Genomic DNA, 22056 nt, shown 5'->3' on the forward strand with positions numbered 1-22056 from the left:
TGCATCGCAAGGTGAAGTCAAATTTTGAGATTCGTGTAAGGTTATTGTAATGTCTTTCAGGTGTTACGTCACCGTTTCTGTTTAAACTTGTCAACTGGAGTACAATGGCTCACCGCACCCCTTATTCCCTAGCTATCAATATCAATGCGATTGAGTACTATTACCAATAAGTATGGTATTTAATGTGACTATTGAAATACCTTTCCCGAAGGGACTTTCTTCAAGGCACCAATCAAATTAACCGTAACAACTAGATATATTATCATCATTAGTCATTAATAGCTCTCCTTTAAGGTTACTCCCCTTATTTGAGTAATAGTACGTTCAGTGCCGCCCTTTGGTCCGAACCGAAATGGGTCTGTGTTTTTCGAGCTGAAGAGTCTAAAACGGGGTCTACTTTGCAGTATTTTATTGCTGGTCTAAAATGTGGTCCATTGTCCTTTACCAAATCATAACTACCCCGAAATGTTGCCTCCTAAGGAAAATGTATTTAGGTCTAAACTTTCATCTTTTAGAACTCTGAAATGGTCTAAAATGGGGTATTGGTTTTTAGTCAAAGTGGGTCTAAAATGGGGCCTGGGGTTTCCAGTACTGGCCCCACACCCCTACCAGAGCTGGTCGTTGGTACCGCTCTCGGGACCTCTCCATTGCTGGCTCTTACCTCAGACCACTATTCTATAGCTCTTACATAACCAGACTCTCGGCACACAACCAGAAATACAAATGGCGAAATTGGGTGGGGTCCGGGTCCACACCTTAAGTGGGGGTCTTGATAAATTTAAGAATATCAGCTGTTTCAAATAAACTTCAATACCCCAAATTTCACATTTTATTTCTCGTATGACTGTACACAAATGTCTGTCTGTACAGACAGACGTAGCAAGTGGTCCGGGAACGTACCCCAATAATTATAAACATGCCTGGTCGAAAGTGAGAATCTTTAAATGCATATACCAATATGGGAGACTTAAAAATGGAAATGCTACTGGTTACAGTTGTCACAAATGTGAAAACAAATGTTTAAAAAAACCACATATCTATTGAATTCTCCATAGATAGTACACAACCAATATTTAACAAGTTTTGTCTAGTGAGGAAACAGAAAATGACGTACCATTCTCGGCGCTGACAACAATTGCACCCACACAACTTGCTAATAGCAGTAACTGCAGCATCATGATCGTGGTGTTCTCTGCGGTAGCTAGCGTTCGTCTATGATGGCAAGTAGACCAGGTTGTTGAGCAGCACAGTCAAGGTGTGGTTATCTTCAGCGTCCCCTGTAGACTACAACCGGTCGAATAGGATAGACGCACGATTTGAAGAAAGCTGAACAATACAGTTATTTGCATAACAAAATGGCTATAGATAAACAAATTTAACAACATGGATTTAATAATGAAGAGTGGATTCCTGAGCTGGAAGTCGTCATAATGAAAAAGGAATTGGATGCTTCGATCTCTGTTGAGAACTTGATAGAATCGAATTTATGCTATAAAACTGGCATTACATAGATAAAACAAAGGCAAATGTTGTACCTATTTACACGAAGACAAAACTAAAGGCGAGCAACCTCCGCTTTTTTTTATTGGGCGTCGTCTTAACGAGACGATCGATATCCAGACAAAGTACACCAACCATGGTCAGATTTGATCATCTTTAAACACAACAATTACCAGGTTTTGACCGCTGTTATCGACCTTCTGAACATTGAATTTGCACAACTTGTCTATCTAAAAAAAATCACGTAGTTGCTATTCAACAACAGGTTACTGAGAGCGTGCATAATTATTATCAAAAAAGGACCTACATCATGTTTGTACAGGTTTATAAAAATATCACCGACTGGTTACTGCATATCACAGTTTTGTAACGTGAACGGATAGACGTAAAGGAAATGTTTGCCTAGTGTACACATACATGTTGGAATCAAAATAGCTACTGATTGTCAACTACATGTGTATTGTCAATTGTCGCATCAATGTCAAGTTATTGCTTTGCTGATAAACACGAAAAAAAACCTGATCACGTTAATCCCGTAAAGTATAGTAGTAATATTGGCTTTGATATTGAATACCACCAATCAAAAGACGTTATACTATAGTTATCTCAAAGACATGTAAAAGTAAAAATCAATGATGTTTAGTGTTGAATGTAAAGTCAGAAACAAAGGAGTATATATTTGTACTGCAATACTTGAAACCATTCGCCTATGACCTCTGACCCAGTTTACTTTTCAATGAATAAACTCGGTCTATCAAGTGCCAAAGCAAATATGTTAAGTAAGAGCTAAAGGAACTGCAACATAACGGCAGCCATTTTCACAGCCTCCGCCGAACGTCCAACAGGTGGTTACCAGGGACAACTTGGATCTATTAGGTTTTGTCACAGTCCCACACACACACACACACACACACACACACACACACACACACACACAAATATATATATATATATATATATATATATATATATATATATATATATATATACAACTTAACACTGAGTTTCTATATATAAATAATATCATGAACCATACAGTTCTAACCCAAATATTTCGAAGAGACTGAGCTCCTCTTCGAAATATTTGGGTTAGAACTGTATGGTTCATGATATTATATATATATATATATATATATATATATATATATATATATATATATATATATATATATATATATATATATATATATATATATATATATATATATATATATATATATATATATACATATATGAAATGAACTGACGAACACGTAATGCAAAATATGCACAATTTTCTGTAACCTTTCCTTTTTTTCATTTCACTTGGTCTCATGTATGTATGTATGTATGTATGTATGTATGTATGTATGTATGTATGTATGTATGTATGTATGCATGTATGTATGTATGTATGTATGTATGTATGTATGTATGTATGTATGCATGTATGTATGTATGTGTGTATGAATGCATGCACGTGCGTAAGTTATTAGGAATTCGAAACATGTAAGGAACAAAATATGTCAATATACGTAAGAGCACTTTTTTGTTTTTAAAAATAGAGAACCAAAAAAAGAGAGCAAGTGACAAAGTTAAGTTTTGTATCAACTTTCTATTTATATTTATGAGTTGAATAACTTATGAATTTACCTTTTTTTCTTTTCATTGACATAGAAAAACTCGAACATCAAAAACAACAACAAAAGCGTTCGTGTCGTGATTACAATTACAATAGTGGCGATGAACTCACGCAAAAGCTGAGGGGGGGGGGGGTAAGTAAACTTATGATAACAGCCTGATTCAAGTACTTTTACAGCCTTATTTCTATAATTCACAGTTAGCCATAATATTTAGAATATTTTATGATTGTAACGAAAATATCAAACACGTTCGAAGCATCTCATTGTGAATTAAATGAAAGAAAGGGGTTCAACGGGGCGTAACAAAGTGGTCACGGGTATCAATGGCTTTCATTCACTATGAATGAATCACAATTACATAATTTATGGAATGGTAAGAATTCAAGAACGGATCTGGAATAACAAAGAGATGGAATACTTTCTCCTACCTAAGAAACCGCCCAAGCTAAGACTGTTTCATGCTCATTTCCGTGGGGGAGTTGATAAGACAAAACCAGCCTCATGGGGAGGGGGTGTCAATTGTGGTCTGCTGCGTAAAAGTGGCCTTCTCCCAATTCCATTTTTAAAGAAGTGCCCCTCCCCAATTCCCCCCTTTTTTTAGGCCATGGCCCTCCCCTATGTTTAAATATTTCAAAAACTCGGATTTAATAAAATGATATCGGATGTGAAAAGGGACCCGAGTCTGAGACTCACTGGCAAGGACTATTACACACCGCTGCCACCACATTAATGGCGTTGATGACACTTGTTTCCCTCTGGTACCGCCACAGTGAATGTGAATGCGACAGGCACCATTATAACCCCACGTCTTTGTATGTAATTAGCACAATTGAAGGCTAGACCTCCCAACGACTTGACGTGTGCGCTACTGATAATACCTGGACAGAGGTCAACACCACACTCCACATACATTATCATATTCCAACTCTCTTTACCACATTATTCAACCATCTGTCTCTCCTGTGATGCCCACTCATCTCCACACACACCACAACTAAATAAGTGATTCATTGTAATTTGCAAAGTTATCAACAGCAATTTGACTGATCTGTTCTGATATGACAAATCAACTTTGGCCCTGGTTGGATGTAGTAGCGATGGGGCGTGACAACCGGGTGACCATAGGGTAGAATGCCAAAGAAAACAGTGCGTGAAGGTTAAGTACTACAGTGAATTATATTTCATTTTCAGAAATGTGGCCTTCCCTCGAGAAGCAATGGAAATAGAGATAGGTGTACATGCGAGGCACCACTTGAATGTATGTATGTATGTATGTATGTATGTATGTATGTATGTATGTATGTATGTATGTATGTATGTATGTATGTATGTGTGTGCGTATGTGTGCGTGCGCGCGCGTGCATGCGTACATACATGTATGTATGTATGTATGTATGTATGTATGTATGTATGTATGTATGTATGTATGTATGTATGTATGTATGTATGTATGTATGTGTGTGTGTATGTATGTATGTATGTATGTATGTATGTATGTATGTATGTATGTATGTATGTATGTATGTATGCCTGTCTCACGGTGTGTCAAAAGGTTTGTCAACGCCCCCGGGATGTTTCACCGCCACTGCTAGTGGGAATGATTTCAATATTATCATGGCAAATTCGATTATCAGCAACCGTAAGTGTTAGTCCAAAGAAAATCCGACATGCTGACACCGACGACTGGGTGTAAGTCAATTATAACTGACCAGAAGAGAAAAAAAACCCAAGTCTACACTTTTGAAAGTAAGAAACAATTATCACAACAAAGACAGAACATTTGTACAAATATTTGTAATTTTAATCGTCATTGTAATATTTTTTTCCATCTCAATCAATCTTTCAATCACAACCAAACGTAAATCAACTAACAGATAATTCTTAATAAACACATTTTTACTTTCACAATATAGTAATACCGTGGTAGTGAAAATAGGGGTACTGTTTGATGAAGTGTTAGGAAATTTAAAACATAAGTGCTGTAGAAAATAAAACAAAATTAAATACTACTACATTTGAAAATTGAAGTGGAGGTTTTACAACAGATGCCACATATCACCCTGTTAATCTAGTCTACTTAAAGACATATAAATATTGATATTGAATATATAATTAGATACCATTCCAATGTTTCTTTTGCTTCGCTTGGCCAATGAAAATAGAGTGACCAAAGGGGCCTTGTTACTACGAGTCGCTAGACGAGTTTTTAACAAAACGCTTAGGCCACGAGTATTTTTTGGTTGATGATGTAAAACATTGTGGACTAATATGATTGTACGTTTCCAAGTATATTTTTATGAAAAGTCGGAAAAAATAATGTTCATTTGGAACGTTTTGACGCTGAGTCATATTTCTGAAGACCGCAGAACCAGTGACGTAGATATAGTGTTGTATATATTCCACATTTTCTGTTTAAAATCTATTACTTGGCCTGTCCATACAATGTGACGCAATAGGGGCAACAGGCAAAAATAATCATAAATGAGCTAGATTTATATGACAAGTCAGTGTCAGTGTTAAGGGAATGAGCTGCAGTAATAAGTCGTATATGTAAAAAATAACACCAAATCAAGAAAATTACAAAAATACGAAGACGTGAATCAAATTCTACAAATCTCTTAGAGAGTATGACATACCCGTAGGCGTATTTATTTAACAAATATGTGTGAAATGGTTAAGTAAACAAAACTGTTAAATAAGTTAGGTCTGGTTAAAAAAAAATAAGAAGACAAAAGTCATATGTCCTGATTAAGGTATCGTAGACTTCCTGCATAAATGATGTTTCAAACGTTACAGTTCAGTATTTCGTTTTGGAGCCAAACTTTGCTCGTAACGGGTCCATCGGTCACGTCCAAGCCTGTAAAATATGACGGATAATTGGTCAATTCTGTAGCCACATATGTTTACATTGAGTAGGTGAGATTGTATATACCGAGGTGTACTCCAACAATACGTAGATCGAGACAAAATGTGTTTTCAATAGCAATTGATTAGTTTAACATATTTTAATAGTCTGTTAAGAAAACAATGTACCATATATATCCAATCTGATGTATTGGAACAAATTCGTTTTGACCAACACTAAGACGCTGTTTTTTGTGAATCAATCTAACAAATTACTCGGTTTATTTGACATAATTCCAATAGCCTTACTGTTGGCTAAACACAAGATTAGTCTTATATATATCTACACAATGGAATTTTAACTTACTTGTTGACCAAGTAACTGTCTCTACACGCATTCACTTTCTCTGTGGATATCCACGTGGTCAGTAAGGTTTCTTCGCTGTCGCATAGATGGCATTGGCCAGTCCAGCTGGTGGTCTGGTCACCGTTGTTGAACACCACGGTGAAGCCAAATGTAGGGAAACCACATTCCTCGCTTTGGCAGGAACAGTAGCCTACACAAAGTGTAGGACCTAGACAAACAAACAGGACATTGACATGAACAATTCTTTAGAGATGGCAAACATTGAACAGTTTGTTGTTAATCATGAACTTGAAAAGACACCGGTCTTTATGAAATTGTCTGCGATTACCAGTGAATTGATCAAATGAATGCATGAGGTTAAGTGTCGTCGAATTACTGTACTTTGACTTGAATTCGACGCGCGACATTGAATTTACTCGACAACTAACCACATGATAAACATTGTAATTTTTAGAAAGAGTACGTTTTATTAATAGCCTACCCACTGACTAATCTTTGAACTCCCGTATAGCATCATAAAATTACTTATTAAATCATTTTTTAAAAATATTATTGAAACGATAATCACGTGTTCAAATGGACAGAAAAGTTGGTGAACATTTAATACCTGCATCGTAATTTAGCGCCCTCTCGTAGGCTGACCGATAGCTACCAAGGAGCATCCCTGTTGGAGTTTTGTCTAATTTGATCTCGTCTCCAAGCTGGTTGTACCAAGTTCCCGCCAAATCACAGAATGTTGCTGTAAATTTGAAAAAAAAAGACAAGAGATATTCCAGTTTAAGACATTCAATCGGTTGCTGAGAAAATACTGAGGAATAAAAATAGAAAAATATTTCGAATACATCTATAACAATACGAGAAGTGTCTTACCAATTTCGCAGTTGACACCAATGAACCCTTCTCTGCATGTACAGGAGTATGAGCCAATCTCATCGGTGCAACTTCCGCCATTTTTACAAGGTAGACTGGAACATTCATTGATATCTGGAATAAGATGAAATCATAATAAATATGTTTTTTACAGTTACTGTCATGATGGTTGCCTAAGAGACAGTTGTATAATATCTACGAATAACCTATGTATGTCTAGTCAACTTATAAAGGATATCACTTTCAGCAGTTTATTGTTTTCGTATGCAAGCTTGTACACATGCACCAAGTATATACACCTCATTTTGATTACACAGCCTGGCAAACCGCATTTTGCTTCTGGAGGTGCAGCCAACGGGCACATTTGTGGTTTTCATTAATTATATATTGTTTCAGACCAAAAATGTTGGCTTTAATACTATCGCCCCCCCCCCCAAAAAAAAAAAAATGTTAGGAGGGTCTTTATTAGCTGGTCTTATGTGCCCTCCCACTGGTGGTGAAAGAATATCTGCCCTCCCTCCCTCCCATTGGGTTTGGCGCGTCAACCCACTGCCTACCTAATACTGTGATTTACCTACTCCCCACCAGGAAAACGTTCGTGTTATCCACTATACCAACAACTCATTTTGACGAACAGAATATGCGCCCCTCCCCACACAATTGCAATTCCATGTCCCCCCCCCCACACACACAGTATCAAAATCAGTACCTCCCGTCGCATGTCGTCCTTGTTTGCTCCCTTCCTGCTACCGATCGAAAAAAAATGCCCGACCACTGAACAATTGTGTAAGAACAGCTTTTTGCAAGAACAGTTTCGTTGCTTCTGGCTGTTTTGTTGTTATAACCAGTTGAGTGTTAATTAGACTAACAATCATTTGACAAGTCTCAGACCACTATAGGACAAGTGAATTTAAATTCGACCTTCAAAATACAGACACATTGCACAAGAATTCAAAATCTGTGAGCATATGTATGAGGTGTAAGGGAGCATAACGACATTTTGGATAAAAGTGCAAATGCGCTCGATATGCATGGTAGCAGTGCGATTTCAAGTATTTTCGCAGATCTTTACTGTCTATGGGATAGCATGCGATATACCACGGACGATATACCACGGACAGACAAACTAAGATAAAACTATTGTTGTACACGTATTCATAAAAGCTAGCAACAAATGTTGATTTAATTACACCCAGTAGGGTGGTGTCTCCACTTTCAAGTTTTTTTTGGCTGCACATTCAACCTCCTTCTGTGTTTATTCTCTCTTCATGACAATGTGATTATATCTATACACTATGACCAAGGTATCGCTATCACCTATTTGTGTAATCTACCTCAATGCAATTCCAACAACTTGTGCCTATTTTAGTTTGCCGATAGCTTGATTTCCACAGTTGTATGTTGTAGGAAATATGAAAACATGTGAACATGACCTTAGAAACGCTCCTCACGTGACCTTATATGGGAGCGTAGTAGATTTATATCAAGAACCCCGAATACCATAATGTCTATAGATATTACACACCTATATCGCAGTGCTTGCCAGTGTAACCCTGTTCACATTCACAACTGTAACTACCAAGTCCTTCATCAACACAAACACCGTGTTTACAAGGGTTAGGATCACATGGGTCGATATCTGAAATAAGAGCATACCGTTTATACATGAATCTAATCTAGAGCGAATTCGAGAAATTGGGTGTGCCCTCTAATATGAACCTATCACCCAAAGACCAACAACTAGGTTGCTCCGACTTTGAACGAGATTTTCGTCAGGTTTGCTAGCTTTTATTAGAAATCGTGTGAAGGCGGTTGAATTTCAGAATTGCGCGAAAATGTTATGCGATTATTGTGATCGGTAACATAGCAAATATCAAACAACGTTGACACACAGACAAGTAAATTACTTGGTTGACACAATATGAACAACACAAGCATTTATTTTTAAAAATTACCCCACACGATGTTCATGATAATCTTTCAAATTTCAATGATTGTTTTAAATTAATATCGCATCAAATTAAAGTGGCCATATGGATGAAGATTTGGTATGTATTTTGGATTTTTTAATTTATAAAACAATTTAATCATGGCTTCCTACTTGAAAAATCAATGTGAAACAACGTTGTCATTGACTAAGTCTGTGTTTGTAAGTCATTATATTATTAAAAAAAAGCTAAAAAAATTTGTAAAATGTTTGTCATTGTACGTACAATAACGAAAATATTTTACAAATTTTTATTAATCTTTTACAATTTATTGTGTTACAAACAAGGACTTGACATGTTGTTTCACGTTGATTTTTTTTAAGTAGGACGCATTGTTTTACAATTCTTTGCAAATTGTATGAATTAAATTCCAAACCAAATCCTCATCTACATGGCCACATTACTCTGACGTCAGGCTCCCACGTTCTGTGTACATACCAATGCACATGACCACGATGTACTGAAAATTTAGTTTTGTGACTAATACATACTTAACTTTATACTGAAATATTTCAAGCTTGTGACTGTCGTTATATGTGCAAGGAAATATACGTTAGCTATGGTATATACTTTATACAATCGATATTTTCTGTATTCAAGGAAATTGAGGTGTTAATACACGCAAATGTCAAATACCCAAGGATATAATCATGGTAAAAAAATATATTATATAGTATCTGTAGCAAACGTGCCACGTAAATGAGATTGTAAAACATGAGATCTGTTTGTCAATCTCATTGTTATTAGGTTTGTAATGGCCCTGGCATCTTGTCCCAAATCGCAGCCAACAATGTAGGTGTATGTCACAGACTATTGTCTGTAGGTGAAGTAATTAAGTTTGATTAGTCATCACACAGTCCTTCTAATTGACTGCTGTTGTCTCGTTCAAAAGTCATAGGAGAACCACAAACTTGAACTACGTTATAAAGTTTATCAATCTTTGAACACAGTCCAGTTTGACAATATAGTACATAGTGATGTGTTCGAATGAAATAGGGTGTGATGACTTTCTATGACGGTCCTGTAAACATTGACACTGGTGACGTAACTAGACGTTTCTGCTTAGTAGTATAATGGTCTTGAATGTACAATGTATTGTGTTCTTTCATTCCAACGCATGTCCAAATCTGAATAACACATAGTCACCACGGTGTGTAATTTGTCACTGACAACATGAAAACATGTAGTTAACAAGTTTGGCTCTATGTCATAAATCTACTATTCAATCACAAACCATTAAGTTTCTTACTTGTCTGTGTTTGAATGAATTGAGTTCTAGCCTAGCTGTAGACTTGAAGGATTATCACTACTACACTATTCCGCTATCCTAACAGATATTTTGATCACAGTCCCTCTATCACATACTATGACCACCGACAATTTAAAAAAACAAACACACATCGTATTTATCATTTAAATACAACATGGTTACGACACACGAGGGCCCTACAACCATTTTTTTTTACAAATATCAGAATAATTGTGAAATGAACATAATTAAGCAAATTCCAGAAATTTGTTCGAAGAAAAGGGAACTTAAACAGTACGCTCTTCCGAACGCACATGAGAACACGATGCTCACCGATTCACACTTTCAACAATAGGCGTTTCCAGACCGGTGATGAGTAGAGGGACTGTGTTTGGATTTAAAATCAGTGTCCCGAGCAATTTGGAAGGATAGGCAAATTTTTGGTCAGCAACCTCTGTATTTGGTTGGTTGTATATCATTCATAATATTTTCCTTTGAGTATAAACCAGTTTGGTAAAATTTCAAAACAACAACAAGAAGTTGGTGAGTCAGTCAGGCAGTTAGCCTACCGACCACTACTGAACCAACCGACCAGTCAGCCACCCAGTCCACAGTTAGTCAGTCAGTCAGTCAGTCAGCCAGTCTAGTGACGGTATGATTGGATAAGATAGAAGTAGATTTGCTATGCTAAAATAAAACAAGAATGAAAATAAAATGTCCCTCGAAATTGTTTAGCAGTCAGTTGCTATTGACTCAAACAGGGGGACAAGGAATAGATAACATACTTATTTCACACTTCTCGCCAGTCCAATTTGGTGCGCAAGTACAAGAATAACCATTGACACCATCCACGCATGCGCCTCCATTGAGGCAAGGGTTGGGATCACAATCATCGATGTCTGGAAGTTAAAAGTGAGAACAATCACAATGAAAGACAGTAAAAGACGCGTTGTGTCGACAAAGCTGCCATATATGTTGAATATATTGATAGGTGTATTAACGTTGATCAGATCAGATTGTTATCAAGGTAAAATGTAACAGTTAGTTAACTATGTGGCCCTACAGATACAGACACAGAAACAGATACACCCAAGCAGACGTACATACAGACAGACAGAAAGACAGACACACACACACACACACACACACACACATACACAGACAAATACACATATACATATACATATACAGATATAGATACAGGCACATATATACACAGACAGACAGACAGACAGACAGACAGACACAAAGACACAAAGACACACACAGGCAGACGTACTTACACACACACACAGACAGACAAACACACATATACATATACAGATACATGAACATACACAGACAGACACACACTTACATAGACAGACACAGGTAGACGTACATATAGACACACACACAGACAAACAAATAAACACAGATACATATACATATACAGATACAGGCACATACACAGACAGATCCGACAGACACACATACATAGACAGACACAGGCACACATAGACATACACACACAGACAGACAGGCAGACAGACACAGACACACATAGACACAGACAGACATAGATACAGACAGACACAGATACACACACAGACACACGCAGACATACAGACAGACAGACAGACAGACAGACAGACAGACAGACACACACACACACACACACACACACACACAAATGAAAACAGAAATAGCTATCAAGAATTATCTATTTTCCGAGGATCAATCTTGAAGAAGATATTTAAAAGACTTGGGAAAACTGCAACCATTTATTAGGACAATATACTATTGGACTGACTGGACCACGATTCATCGAGTTGTAACCCCCCCCCCCCCATCAGAAGAATTGTTTGTTTTGCCAACTTTGACTTAAATTGAAGAAAGAATTATGAGAACTTACTGATTTCACAATTGGTTCCTGTATATCCAATCATACAGATACAACTGTAGTAATCAATAGCGTCAATGCAAGTAGCCCCATTCTGACATGGCTCACTGGCACATTCGTCGATGTCTAAAAAGGGTTTAAGAAAGTTATATTGATGATACCATAGCTTACGTCAGTGATAGCATAGTAATTAGTATAAGTCAATAGTAGAATGTGGTATATCGATGTTAGTATAGTGTGCGTGTCAATGATAGTGTAGTGTATGTCAGTGACAGTATGGTGTATGTCAATGATAGTGTAGTGCATGTCAATGATAGTATAGTGTGTGTCAGTGATAGTGTAGTGCATGTCAATGATAGTATAGTGTATGTCAATGATAGTGTAGTGCATGTCAGTGATAGTGTAGTGTGTGTCGGTGATAGTGTAGTGCATGTCAATGATAGTATGGTGTATGTCAATGATAGTGTAGTGTATGTCAATGATAGTATAGTGTGTGTCAGTGATAGTGTAGTGTATGTCAATGATAGTGTAGTGCATGTCAATGATAGTGTAGTGCGTGTCAGTGATAGTGTAGTGCATGTCAATGATAGTATAGTGTGTGTCAGTGATAGTGTAGTGCATGTCAGTGATAGTGTAGTGTGTGTCGGTGATAGTGTAGTGCATGTCAATGATAGTATGGTGTATGTCAATGATAGTGTAGTGTATGTCAATGATAGTATAGTGTGTGTCAGTGATAGTGTAGTGTATGTCAATGATAGTGTAGTGCATGTCAATGATAGTGTAGTGCGTGTCAGTGATAGTGTAGTGCATGTCACTGATAGTATAGTGTGTGTCAGTGATAGTGTAGTGTATTTCAATGATAGTGTAGTGCATGTCAATGATAGTGTAGTGCATGTCAGTGATAGTGTAGTGTATGTCATTGATAGTACAGTGTATGTCAATGATAGTGAAGTGTGTGTCAGTGATAGTGTAGTGTATGTCAATGATAGTACAGTGTATGTCAATGATAGTGTAGTGTGTGTCAGTGATAGTGTAGTGTATGTCAATGATAGTATGGTGCATGTCAATGATAGAGTAGTGCATGTCAGTGATAGTGTAGTGTATGTCAGTGATAGTATAGTGTATGTCAATGATAGTGAAGTGCATGTCAATGATAGTATAGTGTATGTCAATGGTAGTTTTGTGCACTACAATGATAGCATAGAGTGTGGAGTGAAGAATTTTTATGTAAACCCATTCACCTATTTCGCAGTGAATTCCCGTGTAGCCTGCCGCACAAGTACAAGTGTATCCATGATCAATGCGCTGGGTACAGGTTCCACCATGTTCACAAGGACTGCTCGCACATTCGTTGATGTCTAAAAGTAAAGTAAAGTAAAGTAAAGTAAAGTAAAGTAAAGTAAAGTGTAGTAAAGTAAAGTAAAGTAAAGTTAAGTAAAGTAAAGTGTAGTAAAGTAAAGTAAAGTACAGTAAAGTAAATTAACGTACATTACATTATAGTACAGTATAGTACAGTAGTACAGTACAGTACAGTACAGTACAGTATAGTTCGGTACAGTACAGTACAGTATAGTACAGTACAGTACAGTACAGTAAAGCATAGTACACTTTATAGACCTCCATATATTAGCATATTCGCCGTATATAACCTGACGTTAGACTCTAACACCATTCAAATGGTTAAATATATTGAGGATACTTCCGTTCATTTCTTTACAATTGGTTGATTATACAATAAAACAAGTACAATCTCTCTCTCTCTCTCTCTCTCTCTCTCTCTCTCTCTCTCTCTCTCTCTCTCTTTCTTTCTCTTTCTCTCTCTCTCTCTCTCTCTCTCTCTCTCTCTCTCTCTCTCTCTCTCTCTCTCTCTCTCTCTCTCTCTCTCTCTCTCTCTCTCTCTCTCTCTCTCTCTCGTTAGACAGATACTTACTTATTTCGCAGTTGACACCCGTGAAACCAATGGCACACGTACACGTGTACGAATTGACAAGGTCTGTACACGAAGCACCATTCATGCACGGCATACTTGCACATTCGTCAATATCTGAATATGGAATAGAGTTAACACATGCGTCAAATAAAATTATATTAGTAGTATAAGAAAGTATTTGAGAAAGGACAGATAAATAGACTAAGCTAAATTTCAAACAAACAAACAAACAAATACACAATCAAACAAACAAACAAACAAACAAACAAACAAACAAACAAACAAACAAACAAACAAACATATAAATAAATGAACAGTGAATAAGCAATAAACGGTAATACTAGTGCCGTGTCAACACTTCTCCGTATCACCTACAGTAACTATATTATTCTTATGAAAGAAATTGCCACACAGAATATCGTCACTACATAGTTTCATAAGATAAACGTCATTAAGTGACATCATCCCAATATCGCATTTATTATTTTTTTCACTTAGGAACTGACATGATTGGGTAAAACATGTCTATAATAAAACGAACACAATCTGTAACTTCTCTAGCTTGCAGCAAGAGTCGTTGGTACATCCCGTACTTCTACAAACTGTCACTTAACTACCTCGCAGTCAATTCTAAAAAAAATCGTAACTATAGTATCTGTGCATTTTATTACTAACGGTCATAGTGTAGCAGATATGTCAATTTCAGGAATTTATAAGGTTTCTGGTGATGAGGATCGATTGAGGTTGAAGGAGGAGGAAATAATTTTACGCTGGCACCCCATTGAATTAATAGATTATTTACATACTTTAGTTCCCTAATATCTAACTACGCTATCTTTCAGGCGTGTTCTAAGTAGGGTTCTTTTGGGGCGTGTGACTTTTTAGATCTTTCCGCCGTTTAAAAGAATTGAACTTGGGGCTTGTCGTTCTATTCTCGCTATCTGCAATACAATTCTATGCATCGCTAAGGAGTCAAATGGAACGCAGTCTCGCGACCGCGCTTGCATTTGTCGACACCTACATTTCCGGTCGCCTATGTCAATACAGCTGAATGTTTCTTCCAAACAGTTTAATTGTAACAAATCAGATAAACGCAAGTTTTAAGCTCATATAATTATGGAGGTGGGAAATTTAAATATGTACAGTATCTTTCCAGGGCAAAATTACAAGAGATGTCTACAACTGAAAATCGGAAAGAAACATTAATGTGTATTAGCATAGCCGACCGGAAGTGTAGTTGTCGACATTAGAACGCGTTGTCGCGCGACTTCGTTTCATTTGACTCCACAGTGATGTGTAGAATTGTATTGCAGGTAGCGAGAATTCCATAACATTTAGATATAGTCAGGTTGTGATGACCTGCTATATATCTTCCCGTGATATCCTCTGATAAAGAATGTTGATCCGAAACATCAGATTGCATTTATTGATCAGGACCGTTTCATTCGTTTGTCATGAATTTGTAATCAGGTCCATTAAGAAAATTTGAGTGGTTCCGATTACGCTCAATATTAGCATAGGTGGGATAGATAGATTTTTTATTCTATTTTATTCTATTATTATTATTTATTATTTAAACTTTATTACAGACCCATAGTCCAGAGAAGAACAAAAGCATACCACAAGACAGCGTGATTTTTACATAACAGACAATACAAACAGAAAATATTACAAAAGGTATTATTTTAAAAGAAAAAAAAATCAATGTAAAATCTTCAACCTGTGGCCCTGAAGCCCACCAAACCATACATCACATGTAACAACATGATTAATCAGAACATTTTGGCTGTCAAAAAGATGTAACATAAACCTAAATTCCGCGGCCTTTCTTCTCAAAACAGAGAGAGAATTGACTGAATTGGAAACAAACATGCTTGATGCACTGGCAGAACTTGGAAGTCCTATCAGCCTCCGGAACACATTGTTGTGACAGACAATTATATTTTGCATACTACTTACATTGAAGTCACACCATAAATGGTTTCCGAAAATGTTATTGCAAAACGCTGTGAAGAGACGCAGTTTCACCGATATAGTACATGCAGAAAACTTTCTCAATAAAAAGTTGGCTCTACCATAAAGTGCTCTACGCTGTTCAAAATATCCCGATTGTCTTTAAGATTGTATTATTTATTTCTCGAATACGTAAAAAAAGTTTAGGGTCGGCAGTGAAAAGCTAGGTGGGGTCCGGTAACCGGAACCAATACAAGCAATTTTTTTTTTTTAGGCCTTACTACGTTTGGGTGCAGACATGACGCTGTTTATGCATGTCGCCAAACACCCAGTTAGAGAAATGAATATCTTTTATTGCAGTAGCTCACGTGGGTGTCAAGACAATAGGTACACTAATATCGTATGTCTGGAGATGTCGTTCAAATTCAAGTTTAGTATCCTTTGTTTCATTTCCATGACGCTCATTAATATGCATGACTTATTGTTATCTTAGGTAGCTCATCTCCTATGCATGGCTTATTGTGATTTAATTATTGTAACAACCATGGCGTCGCAGATTCAGGACTTAGATTTTGACCTCGGAGCTGTGAGCATCTGTCGACTCCTGACTGGCTTTGGAGCGAACCCGTGAGGCCGAACCCAGGGCTTTGATAAATAAAGTCTATGTTCCAGTTATACCACATACATCGTCTCATTATCGTTTTACTACAAGTTTTGCTGATCTTAAGTTCCTTATGCACTTCTTCGCAGTCAACGAACCACTTACCTATCTCACAGTTACTTCCAGTGTAACCAGGTGTACATTGGCAGCTGTACTCATTTATGCCATCGACGCATGTTCCACCGTTTTGACATGGCTGACTGCTACATTCATTGACATCTACAGATTATCCAAAAAATATCAATAGTAATATACAGTTTGCATAAAAAGACTGTCTTTTAGATGTTTCATTTCGTACCTCATTTTGGTACAAATCGGCTAAAAATCAGGGCGTGGCTCATGGTCTAATATAGCCATGTTTATCCCGATCGATGCGATCGATGGCAATGAAAGAAACTTGCGATGACTTGACCAGCGACCAGGTAGTATTTAAAACGACTTTTCAGACGGAAGCGTATCAAATTAAGATAATTTGCGATTCTGAGTGGCTAAGATTGAGCGCGCATATGAAGGTTTAATATTTTGTGGGGCATTACTGTAATTGTCACTTCTCATAACTGTAGTTTATTTGTAAGTCCACTTACTTTCCTCGCAGACTGCCCCACTGTATCCGGCTATACATGTACATATGTAGGCGTTTAACAGATCCGTGCAAAATCCTCCGTTTTGGCATGGATTGGGGTCACACTCATTGATATCTGATTAAAATAAAAGTATTGACAAAGTTTAACGAAAAAAAAAAATCTTTACACGAATAATTACAGCGCCATCTAGCGGTCAGATTTAATGCTACAGTAGTCCAGACATCTTGATCGTCAATTCATAATGCAATCTGATTAAAATCTGATGTGGTGAAAGCGGCTAGCTGCCTTTTATTTATCTCTATTTCCATCGTTTTGTGTCATTTGTTTTCAAGGCGGCAATCACCCAGAACAAAACAAACTATACATGTACAATTCAAAACGATGGAAATAGAGGTAAATAAAGACATCTAGCCGCTTTCACCACATCAGATTTTAATCAGATTGTTCAAAATGGTGCTTTGAATATTGTGATGATAAGTTTGTCAAGATGATGTTTACTCAAGTTTTTTGTCAAATATTAAGACGAGCTATGCATTAAAAGAAACGCATACATTGGAAATATTAACACCACCAAGCATTCAAGCTGTTCTTGGGTGTATAGTAGGCGCGAAATGGACATGAATGGATAAAAAAAAGCATTTTCAAATGAATGTTTGTAGAGAGTTTTGAAATGAATAATTCTAAAATTTTATATTTACTCACTAGTTGAGCAGAGATTATCGGTCCATCCAGCAGTACACAGACAACCAAAAGACGCCACCCCATCAACACACGTGGCTCCATTTTCACAGTTATTTGGACTACAGTCGTCGATATCTAAACAAAAATTACAGCACGAAAAGTTATAATTCGACTAAATGCTAATCATTGAAGTACATGTATGTTATCTTTGATAAAATTTTAGCAGATCTCGACTGTCACAACGCTCTTTACTTGATAAACGAGCTGCTACAATTGTGATTTGCCGGGTAATATGGAAACAGACGTCTGCAGTCGTGTGGAGCTAATTCTAGTCTGTTTGACAAGTATGGACCTTACTTGCTACTTCGATGGTCCCTCAGATCACATCTCATACAACTGCGTATAGTGTGAATCTACGAAGTCACGGACAGTTAGAATCTTTGTCATTCGTTTGGAATGGTCGTTATTACAGTCCTCTTCCGTAGAGCGAGTCAAAGCTATTAAATGAACTATTAAGATCTGTGATCGTCATCACAAGGTTTCATGTTGAGATAGACACCATAAAAATAACACACATACATCACTTACACTGCACTGACCATGGAGTTTGTTTGAACTTCAACAGATAATACCATGTGTAGTAGTGTGCATACTGTTACTGTTTATATCAGTAACTAAATACAGAGCCCACACAGTGTAAGTGATGTTTGTTTGTGTGTTATCTTCACGGTGTCTATCTCAACATGAAACCTTGTGATCAGGCTCACTGATCTTGGCAGTTTATTCAATAGCTTTGACTCGCTCTACCGAAAAGGGGTGTATTTCATTTTATTTAATAAAAGTTGTTTCAGTTAGGCCAGAAAAAATAAAGCTGATCAACAGACCTAACCTACTCATAACAAAGCTATTTTACTCGTTTGTGATGGGCATACGACCTCGTGTAGCCTCAAACGTCAACAAAATGGCAGCTAGCTGCAGAACTTGTGTTCTTTAAACAAATTATTTATGAGTATCTCTTGTTAATTTTCAATGCATTAATACTAATAATACAATGCGTGCAAATAATTACATATGAAAATCGTAAGATATGGTATCAAAGACAGCAAAGAAAGTGCACTAACTGTAGAATTGATGGCAAGGAAGCTCTTAAGTTGTCACAGAGCTAAATCAACAAAAGAATTAATGAAATCATAATGACTGATGAATAATGCACTATATAGATTCTAATGTATTTCTCTCAATATCTATGACCGGCTCGTTTATTCGTCATTCACCCCTGTCCAATCATTGTACTACCGAAACAAATCACCCTACGTACCAAAAGTGTTGACCTTGGTTGTCCGTTTAACAACTTTCATAATTTGCTTGGCCATTGCATAAAATAACGTGAAAGTTTGATATTTTAACGAAAGGGCGCATAGGCTTAAATTGTTTGTATCCCTAGACTCCAAATTTTACATTAAGTTTAAGATCAAATGATGTAAATGTTATTAAAATCTGACGTAGGAATACGGCCCGATACCTTTATTTACCTTCGTATATTATTATTTGCTTTTAGTTATATATTCCTGTTAGTGGGAGTGACAGCCTCTTTCTACGATCACTTCGAGGACGACAAATAAAAAACAATTGATAATATACGAATAAAATAGGGTTATATTAAATGAATCGAGTCGTATTCCAATATCCGATTTTAATTTGATCCATGGACTTTGATTAGTTCCTCGGTGAACTATTACCATGGCCCTCGACTCACCAGAATTCTGTTTTTGTATTACTTTCAAAGAAATGTATATTTTGTTTTCATTTTCTGGTGGAATCAAATTTCAATTCAATTCAATTCGATTAATGCTACGTAGTCGCTTCAGAAACAAGATTCCAATAAGGTAACCCTACTCTTGCTACATTAAAGTTGTATATATTCTTCGTGGGATTTGGAAGGGGCTGAGTATTTTGAAGAATTTTCAATCAAGGCTTAGGGGAGAGGCCTCCAAAAGCTCACCTATTTCACATCTGACTCCAGTATAACCAATCACACACGTACACGTATAACCATTGACGCCGTCAGTACAAGTGCCACCGTTCAAACAAGGTGAGCTGGCACATTCGTCGTCATCTGTAAAGGAAAAGGTAAATGACAATCTCTCAATGAAACGTAAAGACTCCCTGGGAGAGCCAGTCATATTGAGAACATACTACAGTTGCATTATACAGAGAGTATTTTCAAGAATTTTCGATAAAGTGTTACAAAGTTTGTGTATCAAATTCAAAACATACATATACATGATAGACTGTTTTTCTTACTGGTTTACAGTATAGGGTTGCCAGTTTAGACAATAGCAAGTATGTGTATAGTTTATCTGATTACACGCGGACCATTCAGTAAGTTGTAACAGTTCTGTGGGAAATGTTGTAATTCTGTGGTCGGACTAGACTATTCACATACTTGTAACAGTTCAGTGAGAAGGGTTGTAGTTCTGTGGTTGGACCATTTACTGTGTTTTAGTTCAGTGAGACTGGCTGTAATTCCGTGATCAGGCTTTAATACTGAGTTGAAACAGTTCAGTCAGAAGGGTTCCATATCTTAGATACATGTTATTATGATCTTAGACTTGTAGGATTCCATCGACTGTTGATAAAACATCTAGATATAGTGACCAAGATACTAGTCGTAACTTACTGACTTCACAGTTAACACCACTATAGCCGGCCAAACAGAAACAAGTATACATGTTTATACCATCAACGCACGTGGCGCCATTTTCACAAGGTGCACTTGCACATTCATCATTGTCTAGAGAGCGAGAAAAAAAATTAACAAAACAAAAACAAAAAACAAACACACAAACAAACAGACAAACAAACACAAGTACATTAGACATTCTAACGAAAATACCTCATTATGAACATTTCCAGTGCAAATCATACATACACACGTTGATATGACGAACTTGTGATTATGATTAATTTTGGCCCTTGTCGTCAACAAAAAAATAATAATAGTATGATGAGTGGCACAAGCTGAGATTACAAACTTTTTTTTTACTCAAGTTAAAGTATTAACATAAAATCTCAATTAAAGTATTCTAGGATAATGTTAATGTCTATGTATGCCGTCTATGACAATAAAAAAGTGTTTTCTTACAATGTTAGAACAGTTGAGTTCATAATGGGATTTTCGTCGACATTTTAGATATAAATCATAAATGACGCGCCTAAAACGTATAAACTCAACTTATGGTCCTTTTTTGTAATTGTCAATAGGATAATGCATTGTAAGTTATTCGATTTCATATTGCTTTTTATCGTAGAGGACTTGATCAAATTATATATATCTGTCTATCTATCTATCTATCTATCTATCTATCTATCTATCTATCTATCTATCTGTCTATCTGTCTGTCTGTCTGTCTGTCTGTCTGTCTGTCTGTCTGTCTGTCTGTCTGTCTGTCTGTCTGTCTGTCTATATATCTGTCTATCTGTCTAGCTGTCATTAGTTGTTATCATCGAAGGTCATATATAATCATTTTGTATATACATGTACTTACTAATTTCACAGTTATACCCAACCCATCCAGGAACACATTGACAGGTGTAAACGTTGATGCCGTCAAAACACGTACCACCATTTTGACAAGGGACACTGGCACATTCATTGACATCTGTTTGAAATAGAGTAACGACTTGGGGTTAACATTTGATCGTATTGTTTAGGTCACCAAAATGGTAAGTAGAGCGTTGTGGCGATTTGAAACTTTTTACTTTACGATCGCAATACGGTTTGTGACAACGTCTATTAGCACTTTTGTGAAAGTCATGCACGGAGAGTAATCTGAAGTTGAGGCAAAACATTCATTCATTCATTCATTCATTCATTCATTCATTCATTCATTCATTCATTCATTCATTCATTCATTCATTCATT

The 22056-nt window shown here is 36.7% G+C and overlaps 1 protein-coding gene across 1 annotated transcript in view; it reads right to left on the reverse strand.

Annotated features, from left to right (window-relative positions):
* LOC144435455 (uncharacterized) overlaps positions 1-22056 on the reverse strand; it is an 84395-nt gene that overhangs the window by 26265 nt on the left and 36074 nt on the right. Inside the window, exons 35-45 of the mRNA XM_078124049.1 lie at positions 21680-21793; positions 20812-20925; positions 20134-20247; positions 18153-18266; positions 17451-17564; positions 16972-17085; positions 14253-14366; positions 13564-13680; positions 11226-11339; positions 8729-8842; positions 7204-7317 (exon numbers count right to left, since the gene is read on the reverse strand). Of these exons, the coding sequence (XP_077980175.1) occupies positions 7204-7317; positions 8729-8842; positions 11226-11339; positions 13564-13680; positions 14253-14366; positions 16972-17085; positions 17451-17564; positions 18153-18266; positions 20134-20247; positions 20812-20925; positions 21680-21793 (1257 nt within the window). The remainder of the gene's footprint in view (positions 1-7203; positions 7318-8728; positions 8843-11225; positions 11340-13563; positions 13681-14252; positions 14367-16971; positions 17086-17450; positions 17565-18152; positions 18267-20133; positions 20248-20811; positions 20926-21679; positions 21794-22056) is intronic.

Source organism: Glandiceps talaboti, chromosome 5 (genome assembly GCF_964340395.1).
Source record: "Glandiceps talaboti chromosome 5, keGlaTala1.1, whole genome shotgun sequence".
Classification (NCBI taxonomy): domain Eukaryota; kingdom Metazoa; phylum Hemichordata; class Enteropneusta; family Spengelidae; genus Glandiceps; species Glandiceps talaboti.